Source organism: Micropterus dolomieu, linkage group LG04 (assembly GCF_021292245.1).
Source record: "Micropterus dolomieu isolate WLL.071019.BEF.003 ecotype Adirondacks linkage group LG04, ASM2129224v1, whole genome shotgun sequence".
Taxonomy (NCBI): Eukaryota; Metazoa; Chordata; class Actinopteri; order Centrarchiformes; family Centrarchidae; genus Micropterus; species Micropterus dolomieu.
This window is the reverse complement of record NC_060153.1, coordinates 23,310,153-23,332,157: the sequence shown is the minus strand read 5'-3', so window position 1 is coordinate 23,332,157 and position 22,005 is coordinate 23,310,153. Positions and strand designations below refer to the sequence as shown.

Sequence of the window (22,005 nt, the reverse complement as noted above, 5' to 3'; positions counted from 1 at the left end):
TGACAACACAGATCATCACGAGCAGATAGGTTTATTGAACAACAGCAGGCTGTTACAGAGCAAAAAATTTGAACACTCAGCCTCAGGACTCAACTCGACTGGTTCATTAACCAACATCTTCTTCCCTTTCTCAATTTGGGGTTATTAATCCAAGGAGGCATCAGAAGACTCCTGAGGAGAGAACAGACATATGAGCAGGAGAATCTGACTGCTTGCTTTGTTTATATACAGTGGCAAGAAAAAGTATGTGAACCTTTTGGGATTTCATGGTTTTCTGCATAAATTTGTCATAACATGTGATCTGATCTTCATCTAAGTCAAGGGTATTGACAAATATGTGTCTAAAATAATAACACAAAATAAATTCTGATCCCTCACGTCTTTATTGAAGACACTCATTCAACATTCAAAATGGCAGTGGAAAAAGTAAGTGAACCCTTATAAACAATAACTGGGCTCTGGGCTCTGAATAGGCCACTCCAAAGGCGGATTTTGTTTTTCCTGGAACCAAACTTCTACACAGTTTCAGCTGACGTAGATATTCTCACATTATCCTGAGGAATTGTCTGATATACTTGGGAATTCATCTTCCCCTCAGTGATTGCAAGCTCGCCAGGCCCTGATGCAGCAAAGCAGGCCCAAATCATGATGTTTCCTCCACCATACTTTACGTGATGCCTTCAAATCTTTGGCTGTCATTTGGGATCGTTTCTTTGCCTCATTGTTGAGTCTTCGTTGTGCTCTTGGTGTCATTTTGACTGGGCGCCCACTTCTTGGTAGAGTAGCAACAGTCCCAAAGTGTCTGCATTTGTAGAATGTTTGCTGAACTGTAGACTGGTGAATTTCTAAAGTCTTTGAAATCACTTTATAACCTTTGCCAGCTTTATGTAAATCAGCAATTCTTGATCATAGATCCTCTGAAAGCTCTTTTTGGCAAGGCATAGCTCACATAATTATGTGCTTCTTGTGCAGCGTGAACTCCAAACATTTTGAGGGTTTTTTATCAGTCAATGTTGTTGCATTCTCGTTAAGAAAATGAGTTTAGAGGTGGGGACTCTAAACTCATTTTCTTAACGAGACTGTAGGTGTGCTAAATCCTGACTCCAGTTAGCTTTTCTGAGGTCATTAACGCAAGGGTTCACTTACTTTTTCCACAAGCATTATGAGGTTTTTTTGGTTGTTTTAATTTATTTTGTGTTATTATTTTAGACACATTATATTTGTCAATTTCCTTGACTTACATGAAGATCAGATCACATTTTATTACAAATCTATTCAGAAAACCATGTAATTCCAAAAAGGTTCACATACTTTTTCTTGCCACTATAGCTGATTGATTTCATGAATAGTTTGGATCTCACCTGATCAAATTCACCATCTCTGGCTGTATTCACCACATCAGCATCCTCATTGTACTCTGACAATTCCTATAAAAAGAGATGGGCTCTGTGTCAAGGTTAAGTATCCTAAAGCAGTTAGAAGCATTGAGCAATTACTTGGTTGAAACGAGTATCCAGTACAGATAATGTACTTTTTGCAAGTACGAGTATCATCAGATACTATTGTAATCAAAAACATTGCACTGACGCTCAATTCTGAGGCTGTTTTTTAAATAGTTTTCTAATAAATACCGAAATTTCTGATCAACCCATTCATACCAATTTCAAGCTTGAATAACTAACTAGTTCGTTAGTCCTGCCCACATCTGGATTAAGCGCCATCCCCTTCCGAGTACGGCCACAGATACAAATCATTTAGTTTTTTGAATAGATCCAGATACAGATAGTGGTGTACTTGCTCATCCCTAGCAGATAGTACAGTGTGCGATCATAAAAACTGCTTATATGACAGTGATTGAGGTACAGAAATATTGACTGACCAGCTCGTCCTCATATGCAGGAGTCATTCTCTCCATCTCCAAGCTCAACCTGAGAGGAGAAAAGGCCAGCGGTCACATACACAGCTGTTTTCACGCAGGCAAGGTTTGTTTGCAAAGTCCTGTAGCTTGGCAATGTTGTTTCTGTGAAGGTTTCAACAACCCAACGAGGAGTACACATGGCACAGTTACTCCCAAATGAAACATGATGAACTTTTAAAGGCTGATTCAGACATTTCTTTTGAATCATCAAATTTAAATTTGACATCTTCTGGTATATCATGATGATTTGAAATGACATATTATGCAGCAAGAGGAATTGAGTATTTGTCCATGGGAATTAAAATCCTGGGCATTTCGCATTTACATCATCATGTAGAAAATTCACTAAAAACATAATTGAACAGTTAAACTAATACAATCTGAACTATAGCTATAATAATAGTCTTTTTTTTATTGATTGAATTTTTCCCACCACATTCACATTTAACTGCGGGCCATATGTGGGGCTATGAGAAAACTAGGTAGGCCACTGCTTCTGTTGCACTGATGCACCGGATTTCACATTTTCTGTGGCTGTTTTTCGACCTTTGCATGAAATGAATGCTGCTGTACTGGTTTCATGGCACACAACTCACTTAGCAACTGATATGTTTCTTTTAATTGTACATGGTGGGTTAACTGCCAGCATGTTATTCTTCCTCAGTAAAAGAAAAAAGAAAAACTGACTGAAGATCAAGTAGTTCTATTCAGAAGAGGAAGTAAAGGCTTCATGGGAAATGTAGTCATAATTTTTCAAGGTATCAGAATCAAACTCACAGAGACTTCTCTCCGTACCGCCTTCGCCCTGAAAGAGGAGTAAAAATGTTCACTCACAGTAGCAGTGAGGAGGTCAGATAAACACATCACTCCTTGAAATTATAGAAACATTGTGGACTCACTGAACAGCACTCCGGTCCAACAACAAACAGAGATCAGAAAAACCAGGAATGTGAAACATCCAAACACAACTGCCACCACCAAGACGGGAATCCGATTCAGCACTAGAGTAGCAGGACGATGGAGAAGAGATGAAGCCAGCTATCACGGGGATGTTTTATACAAATCAACAGTAGCAGGTCAAATATACCTTCTTTATCCAAATACTTCCTCTTGCTGCTTATAGCGGTGGTGTTGTCATAGCTGTCTGACACTTCACAGTGGTACGTCCCAGCACTGCTCCTCCCTACAGACAGCAAGAGTATAGATTGTTCTGGGGGCTGGTTGACCACATAGTAGAAGCTTCCTTGGTCATGCAGAAGGGTTCTGTTGAGGAACCACTGGTACCGTGGAAGAGAACCCTTCGCGGCCTTGCAGTAGAGCCTAAGGCCGATTACAGCATAGTTTTCTCCAACGTCATAGTCGTAATGCATCATCACAGGCCCGCCAACCGGGACTGTTAAAGACAGTATGGATCCAAATATAAATTATTTACTTAATTACAAAGTAGTGTGTACCACAGTATTATGTCAGCAGTTTCAAACAATGCACATACCAACTTCTAGGGGAATAAACCCACTGTATCCAATCCGATCTCCATTGTTTGCCTGGCACTGGAGCCTTCCCAAGTGCTGGCCCAAGACCAGAGGAACCTTAAATGTGGCCTTTCGCGCTTCAACTGTCGCATTGGCAATCACTTCTGTCCTGTTGTATAGTGAAAAGGTGACAGGCAGAGTCCCTCTCGTTGACTGACAGGTGACCATGGCAAAATACTCGTTGGAGCCCTCTTTTGACACGGTGAAGGAGAGGTCAGGGTTTGACACCACGTCTGAGGGAACAGGATGCAGGAGAGTGTAATATTATTTAAAGGAGCCTTTCCATGTCAATAAAATATTGAGCCCTGTGGTTTTATTCACAACAGCCAACCTTTGACTGTGATGGAAACTCCAGAGCTGTTGGAGGTGAAGACTGTTTTGTTGAAGTGGTTGGTGGCGACACACATGTAGGAGCCGCTGTCTTTAGGAGTAGTTCTAAGGGCGACACAGATAATCATTTCAGTAACTCCTTTTACTGATTCAGTTAAAAATTAGCATGCTCAGTGGCTTCTATTACAATAGGCGTCTTTCAGTGTTGGACAGCTGTTCGATGAGGGAAATGAGTCATATATCACAGGAATTTGCATAATTTTGTTATTTATAAACCTGGGCGATATTTTCACATTTCACAAAGAAGCGCTATTTGTGGACGTAATTTTGACAGGAGCAATTGCCCCATATGCATACGTTGCAGCCACTGCAGCCAGTTCATGGCTGCCAGCTGACGCCATTCCAAAAAAATTTGTACCTACTAGTCATTTCGATCCCAAAATATATAAAATATATATTATATATATTATATTTATATATTATATATATATTTATAAAACAAATATATGAAAAAAAGGGTTTAAAAATATAGAAATTACCTTTTAATTAAGAGATGCACATGGTTGCCCTTTCCAGCATCATTAAACAACAACTTTTAATTTTAGATCAAATTTTCATTCAACTCTTAACAAATAAGCAAATAAGCATATTTCCCAAAATGTAGAAGTGCACCTTAAATAATTGTAACATTCCTAAAGTTTTATCCTAATTTGCTGCTTCTTATACTACTACTACTACTACTACTACGTGACTTTTAAATTACAAACACACAGTATGCTCTATCATCCATAGAGTACCAACCACCAGAATCACCATTGCAAGTACAACCACCTATCAACACCCCACCAACCACTTAGCAACCAACCTACATTACTGAGTAGGTAATTAACAATAATCAGGTAAATTGTTAAATTTCTCAAACCACCACTGCAACCACCTCATAATGCAGTAGCAATGGGATTCCACTGACCTGTAGATGGAGAGATGCTGATCTGCAGCATAGTGGAGAGGAGACTGAGGGAGAAGCTTATCATTCAGCAGCCACTTGTAGGAGACATAATTTCCAGCTTTAAGTTTACAGCTCAGCTTCAGAGTCTTCCCCTCAAAGAACTCCACTGGACCTGAATCGACGATAACTGCTGCACCGACCACTGGTTCTGCAGGACAGACACAGCAACAGCCTCAGATCCTGGTCTCATTTCATTAAAGGTCCACTGATTTCAGAGACAAGGAGAGGGATTATCTTCATGTTTGATTGGTCTGTTGTGTAATTCTTTTGTTTGCATTTCTCTATTGGATTTATAGGTGATCATTTCCATTAGCTTAACAACGCCTATCTAATCTAGTTTTCCTACCAAGAAACCTTGTTATGATGTCCTAACATAATATTACAGTTTTTTAAAAGCCATTCCAGCGAGTGGCTCCATGGATGGCAATATTGTCCTGTCCCTCAGTCTGTCTGTCGGTCCAGCACTTTGTCCAGCCTGAACAACTGTTGGATGGACTGTCATGAAACTTTGTACAGACATTCATGGTCCCCAAAGGATGAAGCTGTCTGAGTTTGGTGATCCCTTTACAGTAGCTCTAGTTCCATGAGGTTGACATTTTTGACACTCCCATGAACCTCAGCTGTACTTTGTTTATAGTGCTAGTACATGTCATTATTTCAAAATGCTAAACTTAGATGTTTTTCAGGAGAGATAGATTAAACTCTTTGTTACACAGACAACTGTACAATACCATCCCCACTGAGAAATGTTTATCATTGAGTTGAGCTTTTACAACCATACATGCCACTGAATGCTCTATGTTACTGTTACAAGGAGACATGTACATATTATAATACCTACCTACCACATTATATACAATATATCGCCAGTAATAAAAAAACTTACCAACAACCCTCAGGTAGTGTGTGTAGCTGACAGTGGGCTCTATGTTAGAGTTGTTCTGCCCTTTGGCCACACACTCCAGGTTTCCTTCGAGGGATTGTTTGATCACCAAGGGGAAGTTTGCAACCACCCCATTCAGGGAGGAGTATTCGCCGAACAGCTTGTCACGGACACCCTCCCTAGAATGGTTGATCGTTAGAGGGATTTTCTGTCATTACTTTTACGCTTCGTTGCAGCAGTTAGATGTAATATAAACACATTCTCACTTGAATAACTGCAACAGGATAGATTCATTCTTTGGGTAGATCCCCAGTTCACAGTGAAGATCCAGAACTTCTCCCACCAAAGCCTCCGAAGGGCCAAACAGTCGTGGGCGCCCCAGAATGAACTGACCTATCAAAAAATAAAAACACTCAACAGAAGGAATCATGAGCTACATGCACTAACACACACTCACACAATACAACTGACTTACTGCTCTCCTTGCTACAGTAGCACAACCCTGTAGAGAGGAAAAAGAAATCAAATAGTTCACAAGAGTTTTAAAATGTGAGAGTTTTATGCGGTGCAGATTGTGTTGATTAGCTTACCCAGTATGACCACAAAGAGGGAAGCAAACATTCTTGAAGAAAGCGTGAAGAACACTTGAAATATGATTACGCTTAGCTCTATAATGCAGGAGTTTTGACAGTTTTGAATTGAGAGTTGAAGCACTTTGGGTAAAAAAAAAAATACACACGCACTTAGAAACATGTGCAAATTGCTGATAGTGTTATACTTCACCTCCCTGCTGTACCCTCCCTCTCTGTATCCTCACAAGATGAAGACACTCACTAAATGGTGTTATGTTACATTTTGAAAAATGTGAATCTCAATAACATAAGTCAGATGTATTTTAAGGTAGAGGAAAAGGTGTAATCAAACATAATTTTTTTCATTGTTTAATTAAAAAAACAATCAAACATCATTTAAAATTTGAATTTTTATTTGCAAACATGACAGTATAATGTAGTTTAGCTGAAAAACATAATCTCTAACTCTTCTTAACTGAATGTCCAAGTAACGTGGCAGCTCAGGGAAAGTCACACTTGTCGTGCCTGCAGAACAACAACAAATAGTTGCAGATTTTAAATGAAATAATGACAGTTTGCATGAAGAAGTGCAGGTTCCTCCTGTGTCATACTGTGATCTCTGCAGTCTAAAACAGAGAGAGAGAAAGAACAGTTATGGTGTCTTCTTGTTTACCTGGTTCACAATGTTTCTTATATATAAACAAAACAATCACTTCATTTAAGCAGACACAGATGGTAAGTAATCCTTAATTTTAAGAATATTTGTTTACATTCTTAAAGAGTTGATGTTGTTTTAAAAAGATAGAAGGTTTCTGGAGAACAATTGATAACACTTTATTTCACATGTCTGCAGTTTCCTAATCATTTCTGTGTCCTGGTAAGAAAATTGTAATTTGCTACTGTTATACAGAAAAGAGGGGCAATTATTAGAATTACTTGTGTTTAAAAGCAGTATTGGATCTCCTGAGTACTTTTCTAGAGAGAACTGCTAAGCCTAAAATATATTCACAAATCATGTATTTTTTTGCATGTTATGGAGGCCTGCTGTTTTCTGACTTAAAATCTATCTATGTTATGGTAGAAAATAATTGGGAATTTAGAAAACTACTTAAATTTGTACAATAACAGCAAAAATAGACACAAGGTTCTATTCATGTTACATTCATTGATTGATTACAATTAATTGCTAGTGTAACCTTGAGAGTCTTTTGACCAGTGAAAATGCATAAATGTCAAAAATATGAAATGTGTCTTCAGTGAATAGTTCATAAATATTTGGTTTAAATCGAGCAGTTCTATTTTCTCTTTCTATTTTCTTTCCAGAAAACAAAATCATTGCTTATTTTAGGGGGCGGCTGTGGCTCAGGGGGTAGAGCGGGTTGGCTGGAAAGTCGGCGGTTCAATCCCGGCTCCCTCAAGATGCACGCTGAAGTGTCCTTGGACAAGATACTGAACCCTGAATTGTGGCTATTTTTACCATTGTATGAATTTCTCATTTCTCATTTCTCATTTATTTATTTAAGGACAGTGCACATTAATCAACATTTCTGTAAATGTGCCAGTGTTAGCCAGCAGGCTAATTTTCAACTGCAGTCCATTGGCAAGATGTTATACTAGGCACATAATGGCTTAAAAGAAACAAAAATAAAAAAAAAACCACATTAAATCACACAGCAATTGATATACAACAATAAAACATAATGCCATAGCACTGGCTCCTGTGTGAATGTTAGTTTCTGTTTGAGCACTTAGGCTCAGTGTATAAATGTGTGTGAATGGTGAATGCAGATGTAGTGTAAAAGCGCTTTAAGTGGTCGAAAAAGACTAGAAAGGCGCTATACAAATACGGAGCATTTACATTTACCTTATTACTGTGAAAAGGCAGACATGTAAAATACCAACTGAAAATGTACCAATTAAACACTGTCCACTTTTCCTGTAATTAGTACCAAGTTACTAATATTTCCCAGGAACCTTACTATGAATTTACAGTTACATATTAGTACCTTCCTAAGAAATTTTCAGAAATTAAGGGACATGTAAAGTAAAGCACATGTGGATAGTGTGTAATATTTGACTGATTCAGAATCATTGTGTTCTGCAGGCCTGCATACCTGATTCTGAAAATCATAGTCTGAAGAGGGAGTATTACCCTGTCTGCTTCTTGACAGAGACGTGGGTGCAGGCAGACGATGTGCATCAGAACTGGGACTGGAAGGCACACACACTGTTGAACAGGTTGTTGTTGAGTTACAGAACAATACATAAACTTAAAAGCTTACTTTGTTGTAGAAATGTGGACGTGAACAGTGAAAGAAATCGGAGGTGGCGACAGAAGAACATTTTATATAAACGGTTCCAGTCAATTAATTATTCCCTCACACACACAAACACATACAAACAAAAACAGGGAGACACACACCTCGCTTGTGGTCCAACATCTTGTACACACAGCCTACACCCACTGCCAACGTCACGAGAAGGAAGCAGCAGAACCCTATACTAATGGCCTCTATGGTGGTCATGAAGACCTCTGTGGAAGAGAAGGGATGAGGGCAGTGAAGTATTACAGACTATAAGGCATTTAAATGTAAAATATGTGCTTAATGGTGTTTCGCAGGAAGATTTTACTTGAGGCGTGGAGTTGTCTGATCAAGAGTAATAATTGTGATGTGGTAAAGGGTGCAGAGACCCCACACAAATAGCAAGGGCACGTGTGACATGTTAAGATGAGTCTGGATTCAAAAGAAATTTGTTAAAGGAATAGTTAAACATTTTAATAAATATGCCTATTCTTTTTTAAACCAAACATTACACCAAGAGATACTACTCACACATTTATGGTAAATATGTAGCTGGAGCTGAAGCTGGTTAGCATAGCTTAGCATAAAGGACAGCTAGCCTGGATCAAAACCCTGGCCAGGAGTTTTGTTGCCACTGCGCGGTTCCTGGTCAATCAGCTGAAACTTTTGCTCCTGGTCAAGAAGTAGTCAGGGACGTAATCCTCTGGAAAATTGTTGTTTTCACACTTAAAGGCAGGCTAGCTGTTTCCCCCTGTTTCTATTCTTTATGCTAAGCTAAGCTAATCGGCTGCTGGCAGTTGCTTCATAACGTACAGAGGTAAGAGTGGTATCAATCTAATTGCATCCAACTTTCTGTAAGCACACAAATAGGCATATATCCCTTATCACTATTACTTTAAGATAATTTTTATTCGACACCTAGTCTTGATCTTTTCACCTGTGACTTGGACTAGCACGGAAGCACTCTCCACCCAGGGCCCTGAGTCATCGTAGCTGTCCCTGACCCTGCAGCTGTAATAACCAGACTCCTCTGGGCCGAGCTTGGCCAGAACAAGGGTTCGTCCATGGTCAGCAAGAGCACAGTGAGACAGGACGGGCGGAATATGAGAGTCTACATGCGTCTCAGAGGGGAAGATAGAGTTGTTCAAGAGCCAGGAGATGTAAGGGAAAGTTCCTCTGCTGACATGACAGTTCAGCCTGGCAACCGCCAGTTTGGAGTCATCTCTGTAGAGATACTCCACCTCCACTTTCACATCACCTCCGACAGGGACTGGATGAAGAGGAGGGAAGACAAGGAGAGAAAGGTTATGAAGAGATAGACAATAACAGAAAGACAAATTTCCTTGAACTTGTCAGTGTAGCTCATACCCACTTCTAGAGCCACAGGCTCACTCATCAAGTCCTGCACCTCAGTATTCACCCGACATCGAGCCACACCCATGTCCAGCCCGGGTACCATTGCGACAGGGAACCAGACAGCGAGGGATTCAGTTGCTGAGACAGATCCCACTTCCTTGTCATCTATTGAAAGAGAGAAGTTGACTGGAGGACTCCCTCTTGTTGACCAGCAGGTCACGTTGCCAATGTAACTGGCTCCCTCTTTGGAGATGCAGAAAGAGATCCTTGGTTTTGAAACATAGACTGTTGAAGGAATGAATAGGAGAGAAGATGGGGACAGGAACATGTCAGGCACAGGCACATCAGGCAGGTACATGAATCAGGGTATGGGTATGGCCAAAGGTATGTGCACGATGATTGTGTGCATTTGGTCTGGGGCTGTTTTTAGTCCCCTTACTTCCACTTAAGATAACTCTTAATGCTACTGTATACAATCATATTTCACACTATAGTGTGCTTCCAACTTTGCAGCAACATTGTGGGTATGGCCCTTTCCTGCTTCAACGTGACCATACCCCAGAGCACAAAGCCAGGCCCATAAAGAAATGCTTTTCTCAGTTTGGTGTGGTGACTGGCCCGGACCTCAACCCCATCCAACACCTTTGGGATTAATTGGAACTGTGAGCCGGACATCATCGCCCAACATCAGCACTGAAAATCTTGCCAAAATCCCTCCCAGAAAAGTGCAGCAGCATTTTAACACGCCATGAGTGTCCACATAATTTTGGCCATAGAGTGGATTTTCAAAAAGGTTTGATGTAACATCTTGGGTCTAAAGGCTCCATTTAGTCATCTTGTCGTTGTTGGATGAAACTCTTTAATTTTAAAATGTTTCAATTTATGTTATTATGATTTTGTTTCCACCTAAACCACAATGCTAAGAGCTAACAGCCATGATAGCAGCTGGATGCGGCTGTACTTAGACGCAGCTGTGTTTTGAGCTAAGTGGTGACATGCTAATGTTTAGCAGGTAAAATCTCAACAATTTAGCGTGTTAGCATGCTAACATTTGGTAATTAGCACCAAACATAGAGTCCAACTGAGGATGTATTAAAAGTCTTATTTAATGTACAGTAACTTTGTTTTTATTTACTGTAAGAACGCTACTTTATTGTCTGACACTTTATGTCATGTTTATGTTTATGCTACTTTGTACACTTATCTATCTCTGCTCTTGTCTTTGCTGTTGCAAACCGCAATTTCCCCACTGTGGGACAAATAAAGGTTTTCTTATCTTATGGTGCATAGGATAAGGATAAAACACATGCCTTTGGTGTGAGAGACCAGAGTTCAATTCCCACTGTAACAATATCTCTGCCAATATGTCCTTGAGCAAGACGCATACCTTTGACAGTCACCTGGACCTCTGAGCTGCTGGAAAACCTCCTGATGTCCTGCACCCTGGACCAAGCCATGCAATAATAGTTCCCAGCAAGCTCTGGAGTCAACTCCTCAATCACTAGCTTGTTCTCAGTGATGTGGAAGAAGGGAGATGTTGAAGATGTGACTTCCTTCCTATTGAAAAACCAGGTGTAGGAAAGGTGGGAGCCCTTTGTAACGTTGCAGCTCAGTACAATGTGTGACCCCTCGTATGCGACTGGGGGAGAGGGTTCAGAAGTCACTCTGGTTATTGCTGGTGGAACTAGAAGTTAGATAATGATATAAGGGTGAGGAAGGAAGAGGTCAAGTTTGGGAATGATTGTCTACAGTAAAATAACAGGGACTCAAAAGACTGTAATAGTGTGTCTTTTACTTACTGATTACACTCAGCTTGATGCTGTTGCTGACTCCTGTGGTTCTTCCTGCAGTCGCCTTGCAGTGGTATGACCCCTCTGATGTTGCAGCGATCTTAAGGAAGAATAATGCAGGTTGGTCCCCTTGAAGGACAGTGACTGTGGCAACCCGGACACCACCATCCCTCATCAGCTCGTAGGCGTTTGGCGGAGAGGAGTCCGGCGCAATACACCGGAAAGCCACCCTTGAGCCGAGGTAGGCCATGTCAGGGCCAGTCAGCACTGGGCGAAGAGAGATTGATTCGCCTAAAGAAAGACATGTTTTAAAGAGATTATGAGCAGATGCAGCCACCACATTATTTCATGAGATCAAAGAATATCAATAGCAGTCTTCCCCTGACACTTTACAATGCAGTAAATATCTGAAAGGTTCTGAAAACAACAAACAAAAAATTTCTCAGCAAACTGAGCTCCATAAGATAAGCACCACTTTAACAAACTTACTTATCTTGACGAACAAACTTGCCAGAGCTGAAACAAAAGTCAACAAAACATTTCAGTAAGGATATAAGTCCATTAAATTATTTATTCATGTCACCATTTTTAATTTAAACTTCTATTAACTCACCCAAAATTGGCAACAAATTTAGAGTCTGTAGATTCTTCATTACAGTGCTCCGCATTTATCTTTGACATGGTTTCTATGGCTGGGTTCAGTGTGTTTCTGTGTATGTGTGGATCCATGTGTGTGCGTAAAAGCTGAGGGTGTCGCACATGTGTTACAAGTAGATAACATTTTAGAAAAAGTAAAAAGTTCAATTCAGTGGGGCTTTATTGGCATGGGAAACAGATGTTTACATTGCCAAAGCAGGTGTGAAATAAAAACATGAACATAAGAATTGTGACCTTGCTATTAAATATATATATAGTTAAAATAAAATAAAGTTGACTTGCAGTTAAAAATACAAATAAGTGAGAACACAAACGTTTCAACTATATATTAAGCTTAACAAACTCAAAAGGACCATAAACCAATCATCACAAAATGTCAATACTATAGAAAATGACTGCAGAAGTGACTAAGATTAAGATAATGCATTATATGAAGGTTAAATACATTTGCAGAAAAAGGTAACTTTTTCTTATCTTTGTATATCATGTGGAAAAGCTCATCAGTCCTTCAACTTTTTTATTTTTAGCCACCCCCGGGCCTCCACCCAGCTGTGGTTGGCCAAAGCAAGGCTTTATTTTTCAGTGGAAGTCTGTGAATGGACAGGCCTGACAGACAGCTCGGGGCCTTTAATCAGTTAGTATGGCTTAAATGGCCGCAGAACGGACTCTATTGGTGTTTCTCTTTTGTCTGAGCATTGTGGCATGTTGCTTCACCAGGAAACGCTTATCTGAGCTGCTCTGTAAGGAAAACACATAAATTTATAGCCACAACACGCACCCAGACACAGTAGAAAAGCACAACACACTATCAGACCCCAGCAGGAATGATTAATTTACACCAACTAAATCAACTGGGTGTAACTCGGACATTTCCTATATATCTACCAATATCTACATAACTTTATTCTGTGAATGTTCCTTGATGACATGTGACTTACCATAACCAGCATGTCTTTCAGTCTCTCAATGGCCTTCTGATTGGCTCCTTTTCGTGACACGTAGGAGGTTAAGATGATACTGAGGAAACAGAATGTGTTCCTTGTCAAATTAAAACCCCTAGAAATATTAATACAAAGAATTTCTTCTCTCACAGTTTTAAGGCATTTTATTTTTACCTCCAGCTTTGGTGGGATATAATTTTTCACATTGAAAGACCAGCAGAACAGATGAAAGTGCTGCACGTGTATTTTTAAAACAGTTTGTAATGTTCATTACTTTTGTACAACATGCATGCAGCTGTACACATGGTGCTTCTAGTTCTCTCACCCAAAGGTTAAAACACTCTTGAAGTAGGTTTGTTTTACTTCCAACTGGAAATATAGAGCCAGTGTTTGCATATGCCTGTTGTCTCTTTGCATACTCACATCTCAGCTAGTATGAGCGGCAGAGCGAAGGCCTCAGAGGACAGGTAGTGGAGAGTGGTCTGTACCGGCCCCGGGAGACTGTCCACACACACTCCTGTCACATTTAACACAGTTTCTCCGTTTCCAAATGGACCACAGGAGGTCCTGGGGGGGGGGGGGGGGGGGGGGGGGGGGGCAGCAGATAAAAGTAAAATATAAATGTTATCTTTACTTCTACTGCTAAAAGGCCAGATATGTTTTATATTAACATTTAAACAACTAAATAAATAAATAGGGTGAATTGAAAATGAACATGTAGACAGTGTGTTCAACATTACAACATTACAGTCAAAGTTACAGTAAAAAGAGTACATGTTTGTGTTCACTGCGTCTTGGTTTTGCTGGTAGAAAGTGAAGCCCAGTGTGGCTACAGCCATGAGGAGGCCGAGCAGCAACATGAAGTGGAATAAAACGGAGGAGCTGGAGGCTCGAAACATCCTCTGCTCTGCCACACAGCAACGCAGGACCCCGAACTGAAGACAAAGAGACACGGGCATTGTTGGAAAATGTTCAAATACGCATGGTCACTAGTGCTTCTTGGTCACAAGCCTGTGCATCTGTCACTACAAAACCATGTACCACAGAGCAGTTCAAAGAGTTAAACAAGGAGAAAAAAACTGTTCCATTGAGCTATTTAACCCGCAAACCCTTTCAGGACAGATACAAAGAAAGTTACTCGTTAACTTAAAGGACCATTTTGGGAAATTTGTTTAATTGTATTCTTGCTGAGATTTAGATGGGAATATTGATACTGCTCTCATTTCTGGACGTTAAATGTAAAGCTCGAGCCAGGAGACAGTTAGCTTAGATTAGCAGAATGACTGGAAACAGATTTAAACAGCTAACCTGGCTCTGTCCAATTATCAAAAACCAAAGTGTACAAACAACTTTATGTTTTACTATTTCTTTTACGGACACGGTAACTTAATGAAGTACCTGCACCTACCATAGCAATCGTGCCGCACATGACCATAAAACCACGAATTGACATTTTTACACTTTTTGCACAGATTAAACAAATATATGTTAATTGGTTCTTTAGAGGTGCTCGGACGTAGATTTAGTTACCTTTGGACAGAGCCAGGCTTGATGTTTCCACCATTCAAACCATTCCTTTAAAATGTGTGGATTATGCTTTTGAAATTCTCTGCTATTACTCACCTCTTCTCATAGTGGACTACTGTGTTTTTCATTTCAGGCTGAAAACTACCTTCACATGTTAGTGTCAGCCGTTTGTTAAATAAAGACTTGCGAAACTTTCATCACGCCAGTGTCTGTATTTGGGCTCAAACCTCTGTACTCTGTGTGTGTGCAACATGGCAGCTATTTAGTTTATTGTTAGATTAAATCTTTTTCGGTTTGTTCTTAATGTGATGCCAGCACAGTATGTTGAACTGTATTTAAACATTAAGAGATGCAAAGATAGAAAAAGATAGTTGACCAGCTTATGTGTTATTGATGATCCATAACTCTCATGTTCCAGACAACCTTTTTGATGTAGAACGTAGCCATCAGTGTTACAGTTCCTATTAGAGGCAGCAGAGGGCAGTAGTAGACTCCCACCCAGGACACTGTCTGACTGTGCACCAGATCCAAAACATTGAAATGGATCAGAAAGCGCTGCTTCCCCGACAGCCGGGCCAGCAAGGATGAAGGGTACTTCTCCTGCAGCAGCCTGTCACATAGAGGAAAGACAGTTTGCACAGTAAGCTGATGAATCTTGACTAGGTAGCATTAGTGAGCGTTAGTATTTCCATAGATTAGCCAAACTGTTTTGGAATCTACTCAAGAAAGACATCAAACGCATTGATCATTATATTTAAACCATAATGATGACTAAGAAAGAAAGAAACTGTTGATCTCAAGCAAACCCACTTCCTGGGGTAGTTCAAGAGAAAGGCGTTGCAGAAAGTGGCGAGGAAGTTGAAGATGCACAGCTTGTACATCTCTCTACCAAATATGTTCTCCCAGCACTGGGAAAGATAGGAAAACACACAAATGTGGGGGTTAAAAAAATCCAAAAGATCAACCAGACATCACACATTAGTCCTGAAAGTCTGAATGAAAGACACATCAGATTTCTTCTGAAACATAAATCTCAGTCTCACTTGCTTATGTTGTTTTATGAAGACGAAGAATAAGTAAATCCCCAGTGAGGCCAGCTTCAAGAAGATGCTCCTGAAGAAAGGACAGAGTGAATCCACGCGCATGTGTGCTTATGTATGTGTGCATGTAAATTAGGTTATCCTGTGTGTTATCTCTCTGTGCACCTTACCTCACAAGCGTGGCATTAACCTGCGTGGTGAAAGAGTAGTCTTCAAAAGATGAGATCTTGCGGAAGATGTGAGGGAGGAACAGGTTGACAAAGGTGATGGTGATGGGAGGGAGGTACTCCAGGATCAGACTGCCCAACCAGTGCTCACTCTAAGAAACACAGGGGGTATCAAATGTGACAGTCTATTCAACAAATGCAGGACATACTGTAACAAAACCAGATGTTCTGCATCAAAGGTTTACCTTGGTCTCTGATTTTGTTATGGCGAAGTAAATAAGGTAGAAGGCTCCACCCAGCAGAGATAGAACAAGCAGGTTGAGGATGAACCTGAGCAGGTAGCGAAGCACCCGCTGTCCAAGTGTCCTCTGAGCCTCGCGGAGGGAGAAACTCTGCTCCTCCAGCAACAGCTGAGGGCCAACAGGAAGAAAAACTGTTACCATCTACATGACTGTTTTAACTCAATAAAAACATTACAACTGCAGCATGCACACACATAAACAAGAATCATCCAGTATATCTACATTACATATATTGTACACACCTTTCCTTTTCAGAGAAATATAAAAAAAGAAACTAGCAGAAAATTCATCGGGGACGTCTCCAAACTGTTATTTCAACAACTGACTTAGAAAATTGAAACCAGGCATCCCGGGACACACTAAATTTCTTTATCCGCTTCAAACAATGTTGCCTCTGTGTAGTCTTCTATTATTACAGAGGTAGCCACCACTTTTCACTGACATTTATCGCAGTGCGTCTGTGTAGGCAGGTATATAGTATATCTATTTGTTTGTGCATGAATGTGTGCATGCACCTATTTTGGAAGCTATTTTAGTAGATCAGCTGTAAATAAAGATGGAGGACTGCAAATCTGCAAAAACAGACAATGAAACAGCCAATTGGGCAATTGGATTGACAAATTTAATTCTTCTCTTAAAATGTCCCAGCATCCCACGGTCAGTGCCATGGTAAATTAGAAGATTAGAAGAATTTAAATGCATGCAGGTACTACGTGTGCCTCCATTCACCTTGAGATCATTCCTGATGAAGCTATGTTTGAGAGTAGCAGAAAAAGGGTCCTGGATATTGAAGTCCCAACCACAAAAGATCTTATAGCTCACATTCATACTGTAGCGCTTCCCCAGCATCCAGGTGTGCTTATAGCCAACTGTCGTTCTATCAGAGATAGGTACAGATGAGCAGATTTAGTACAGAGGCTTTCTTTAAGATGTAAGGAAACTTTTTGTTCCTTAGCAGTTGTATTGAAACTGACCTACGGACCACCATGATGAGACTGAGGAAGAGGATAGTGAGGATTCCACCAAGGTACAGCAGAGGTGTATTCAAACATGGCAAATTCAGGGAACCACGAGTATAGAAGCCAAAGAAGACTGGAGAACGATCCAGGTAGCCCTTTAGAGAGGAGAAGAGAGGTTACATTACATGAAACACATATAACTTACAGTACACACACACACATACACAAGCAAAATAACGCTTACTGATCCCAGGAAGAAATCCAAAACAGAGTCATTGCGTCCAAACCTCAAAGGTTCTGTAAAATCACAGAGGAGAATGGTGTTTTTGCATGAGTCTACACTGAGTTGTGGTTAATTTTCTGTAATCTGTCATTACAGCTGACTCACCACTGCTGTTGCTCCTGCCATAAAATGTTGTGGGCCCCAGAATGAAACCCCAGATAAGAGCACAGTGAAGTAGGTTCAAGTAAACCAGATATCTGAGGAAAACAAAGTAAGCCTTCACGCCGACTCCAAACCTGCCTGGAAGACATCAGTGCAGGTTGGTGATTTTAATTGTGCAACGACATGGTTTTAGGTGAAATCATCTAGTCAGGGAAATACAATACAGTGGAAACAAACCGGTGACCCTTATAGTGAACTTCAGGCCTTTCCTACCTTTAATGGTGTGGAGAGTGTTCTGCCATGGCAACAGGCCTGATAGAGCTCCTCTCATCTGTGCCCAAATCCTCATCCTGTTGATGGTCTGGCTCCGCCTCCAGGACTCCCAAAAACCAATATTGCTGATTTGCATCTTCCTCCTGTCCCTAATTAGTAGCATAAATATCATGAATGTTAAACCCCCAAATCTCATCATCGAAATACCATTAACCTTTTTATATACAGAGTATGCCATTAACACAGTATTTGATCAGAAAAAAAAGATGAGGCAGCACATTTTCATCTCCTTACTTTAAAGCAAACATTAAGGCTTTTTAAAAGGAGACAGACAAACACTTCTTAGATTAATATTTAAACATGTAGGACTTAAATGGAGACTCTACTGATTCTACACATTAAGATCAATGCACTAATCACAGGGAGTGCTACTCAGCCTGTGGAAACAGTTGTATAATGTCTTCTGTGGCTCTGGAGGAGCTTTCTAAAGTCTGAGACTTTGGCTTTAGGACACATTTTGACAAAAAGACATGTGTAGGTGTGAAACCATACAGTCTATGAATGAAGTGCATCTCTGTTCACCAGGCAGGAAGGGTGTAATGACAGATCCTATTGAGTTGCAGTATGGGAATTGTAGGATCCAGTGTTTTAATGCTTGACCCAAACAAGGAATTAAAAGTCTGGGTATTTCTTATTTTGTCCACTCTTTTTTTTTTAATCCCGTCTCCTGCAAGTCAGTAAACTCAACAGCTTGAGGAAAAATGCAATGATGATAGGATGTGCCTAGAATACAGGCGTGCGTTTGCACAGGTTTAAATTAAACAAACAACAAATATTCTGTTGAAAGAAACACAGACTACAACAAGGCTATCGTCTAAGGGTTTTTTCAGGCAGTGGTGCCCAACCTGGAAGATGGGACCCCCCACCCAAAGTGATCACAAGATCAGTTTGAGTTACAAGATGATTAACGAGATAGCAAAGCAGAAGAAACACACTTCTGCCACACAAAAATATTTTATTTATGATTATATATAATAAAAAATTCAAACGCTTTTTGTGTGAGGATGATGAGATCCTTTCACATCTTCTGGCCAAGTAAACATGGTGTTGCATGGACATTTTACACTAGAATGTAACTAGAGAATGAGAAGACACAGATTTCAGGAGTGTGTAGACTCTCCCACCTGGCATCTCTCTTCCCCTGAATACACATGACCAGGTTCCTGAGCGGCTGTGTAGATGTCTTGTCTTTTGGTCCTCTGGACAGGTGGCCATGGCTTATCTTCTCCCCCGGCTCTGAGCCACCCTGGTTGGCCTGGCAGGGTTCCCCAAAACCCTGTCTGTTTTGTTCGGCTCGGATGGCCTGGACGCTGGGCAGCTGATCAAATATCTCTGTCTGATAGTACTCACAGGAGTCCGACGACACGGTGGAACGAGTGCTCTCATCTGTGGTGGGAAAGACACACGCTGTATATATATCTGTATATATTTACACGTGTGATTTCCTACACACGGTACATGAATGTAGATTCCAGTGCATGATTACATACAAAGCAGTTTTTGTTACAGGCTGTATAGGATTACAACTAACAGTTATTCTATAATCAATCTGCAGATTATTTTCTTGATAAATCGATCCCAAAGTTACATCTTCATATATAACCCAAGTATATTCAGTTTACAATGATATGAAACACAGAAAAAACACAAATCTTTACACTTGAAAAGTTTAAACCAGCAAATGTTTGGTATTATTGGTATAATTATCAAAACAATTATTCAATCACCAAATTAGTTACAGCTAAATTTTCTGTTGATTCTTTCTCTTGCCTCTGTATGCAATCTCAGTAGAATCTTGTAAGTGTTTAAATTCATAGATCATGCAAGTGTATTCTTTTTGATAACACCTTTATGTGTCAGCATTTACCACTGTTACTTTGAAGCAATAAAATTGCACATTGCATGTAGTTTTCGATGTGAGTGCGTTAATGGGCAGTTTCAGACACCAAATGTATCCTATTCCCAAGAAATGAAGTAATCGTGGCTCTTAGTTTCATCTGGCAGTAAACTATATATGCAAAGATCCAGTACATGTACTGTAAGTGTATCACTCAGCATAATCCCACACAAATTCACACATACTACAAGTGCAGACGCAGTGTTGAACAAGCAAGATGTCGTCTCTCTCTCACACACATATATAGATGTAAATGCACAACCACAGTTGTATGATTTTACCTGACAGCAGTCTCATGAAGTTGACAGTACCGTGCTCCTCCATTTTTTCTCCCTGCACTTCCTCTTTAATAACAAATGCTTGAACACCACTCTTCTTGCTTCATCAACTTAACAAGAATCTCCACCAACGCTACAACTTAAAGTTCTGAAACATTTACTTCCGCAATCTGCATCAAAATATCCGTCTTTTGCAGCTCACATCAACGCCACACTGAAATGAAAGACCCCCGAGTGGCCGATCTGGAGCTAGTGTTGTTCCTCAAGTCCCGTTGGTACGGCTCACTTTCTGGCAGGTTGAGTAGATGTACAATCTGTCCACAGAGACGACCACCTGTAGCTGAATTTGACAGCTCACAGGAAATCACATGACAGGAAGCAGAAGCAGGCGCATTGATGGCTGAAATCATTTCACAACATATGCCCACAAATACACACTGGACTGAAAACCAGTAAGAAATTGTTGAAGGCCATAATTAGATGAGAATTAGTATGGTTAAAGGTTTTGTTACGGCTGGACCTGATCAGACTGGACACCTTACTGTAGATGATAGTAACACAGAAGATGGAGCTTTTCAGTGGTGTTGAAGTGTTTCGATTTAATTTTATTTTCTACTTTTCAAGTACTATCTAATGATTTATAATGAAATATGATATGTTTTCAGAGGCCTTTGTCTGTGAAATCCACTGTTAAATAAACATTTAATTTTAAATTCAATTGAAAATGTGAATATAATTTGCCACCATTATCAAGCCAAACATCAATTTCCCTTTAAATTAAGTTAAATAATTAGGTAATCAGATAAGTAATCATCATCTTCCTTTTTCACAATCCTGCCTGACAGCACTATATAGACTTCACATGAGCAACACTAGGCAGTGTTTCATTTTATGGAAACTGACGTTTGAATCAGAGATGATGTCGCAGAAAGGCTCTTTACACCCACTTACTACACCACAGACATTTGAGGCTTCCAGTCAGAACCATTTACAGAGAAACATGAGCATGGGTGTCATTTCTTATGTGCTGTTTCTACACGCTTAGTTTCAATTAGTGAGTAGAAATGTTCAATTCTTTCTTTACTTTCTGTGATTGGATTAGAGAAACTTCTTACACTGTCATTACCTAAAACATATGGACACATCACTTCATCATTTTACTTCACATGAAAAAAATGTCCCTTTGTAAGTGAAACATGAATGTGAGCATGTAAGTGACAGATGGGCATCGGCCCTTTTTCTTAGGAAAAGCACAGGCATAACTACTCTGTTCTATTCCTTTGTCCCTGTAAGCAATGGTAGAGCGACAGCATGCACAATACCAGGACCCTGAAACTGAAGGAGCTGAATCTAGTTCAGCCATCATTCATTTTATTATTTAGTTTGCTTTTTCTGCTATGACATTTCAAAATGTCTTCTGCAAAAAAAGGCCAATGGAGACACTGGCAGTAAGATGTCACACACATAAGCATAAGCAACCGTGTAACATTTTTTAAACTATTTAAGTTTATTACAGATATTTGCTTGGCAGTGAAGTAGCCTAAAATGACAATGTAAGATGAGGCTGGTCACTTCATCCTCACACAGGCTTTTTGTTTTTTTAGAGTTAGCTTAGGTGTGACTAGGTATGTGCAGGTGAGTCAAGAGAAAAGGCCAAAGGACACTTGGCCTTTCTTACCTTGAGATGGAAAGGGACTACTTTGTAGCCATACAATACTTAAGGTCACAGGTAGTGCTGTTTGTATTACCTTTTTAGGCTTCACCATCTATCTCCATCAGATGCTTATGTGTGTGACATCTTACTTTCATGCTCTTATCTTGTTTTT

General features: G+C 40.1%; 3 protein-coding genes across 9 annotated transcripts; all 3 read right to left on the bottom strand.

Annotated features, from left to right (window-relative positions):
• Positions 1-15: 15 nt before the first annotated feature.
• Positions 16-6,493, bottom strand: si:dkey-93h22.7 (platelet endothelial cell adhesion molecule). Its single transcript, XM_046048461.1, has 13 exons — positions 6,263-6,493; positions 6,148-6,174; positions 5,939-6,065; positions 5,676-5,851; positions 4,751-4,937; positions 3,782-3,885; positions 3,411-3,683; positions 3,006-3,311; positions 2,818-2,919; positions 2,696-2,723; positions 1,880-1,928; positions 1,362-1,427; positions 16-171 (listed from the first exon to the last, which is right to left on the bottom strand). Exons 1-13 carry the CDS (start codon positions 6,423-6,425, stop codon positions 145-147), a joined length of 1,635 nt encoding a protein of 544 aa, XP_045904417.1. The 5' UTR covers positions 6,426-6,493; the 3' UTR covers positions 16-144.
• Positions 6,494-6,561: 68 nt separating this feature from the next.
• On the bottom strand, positions 6,562-12,479 carry LOC123970427 (putative pregnancy-specific beta-1-glycoprotein 7). Of its 6 annotated transcripts, none has more exons than XM_046048463.1 (9): positions 12,307-12,479; positions 12,183-12,209; positions 11,703-11,984; positions 11,291-11,587; positions 9,916-10,188; positions 9,485-9,817; positions 8,667-8,777; positions 8,397-8,471; positions 6,562-6,769 (listed from the first exon to the last, which is right to left on the bottom strand). In XM_046048463.1, exons 1-9 carry the CDS (start codon positions 12,359-12,361, stop codon positions 6,630-6,632), a joined length of 1,593 nt encoding a protein of 530 aa, XP_045904419.1. In that variant the 5' UTR covers positions 12,362-12,479; the 3' UTR covers positions 6,562-6,629. The 6 variants fall into 6 exon arrangements, 4 of the variants coding, with proteins under 4 accessions (XP_045904419.1, XP_045904421.1, XP_045904422.1 ...); XM_046048465.1 differs by having other exon boundaries at positions 6,640-6,870; positions 8,359-8,471; XM_046048466.1 differs by having other exon boundaries at positions 6,640-6,769; positions 8,359-8,471.
• Positions 12,480-12,585: 106 nt separating this feature from the next.
• tmc8 (transmembrane channel-like 8) lies at positions 12,586-20,490 on the bottom strand. 2 transcript variants are annotated; one of them, XM_046048459.1, is made up of 16 exons: positions 20,183-20,490; positions 19,129-19,390; positions 17,945-18,093; positions 17,675-17,809; positions 17,531-17,583; positions 17,302-17,441; positions 17,057-17,204; positions 16,271-16,435; positions 16,029-16,177; positions 15,862-15,931; positions 15,629-15,726; positions 15,242-15,428; positions 14,066-14,226; positions 13,715-13,858; positions 13,289-13,367; positions 12,586-13,088 (listed from the first exon to the last, which is right to left on the bottom strand). In XM_046048459.1, exons 1-16 carry the CDS (start codon positions 20,223-20,225, stop codon positions 12,996-12,998), a joined length of 2,076 nt encoding a protein of 691 aa, XP_045904415.1. In that variant the 5' UTR covers positions 20,226-20,490; the 3' UTR covers positions 12,586-12,995. The 2 variants fall into 2 exon arrangements, with proteins under 2 accessions (XP_045904415.1, XP_045904416.1); XM_046048460.1 differs by having other exon boundaries at positions 12,586-13,083.
• Positions 20,491-22,005: the final 1,515 nt, after the last annotated feature.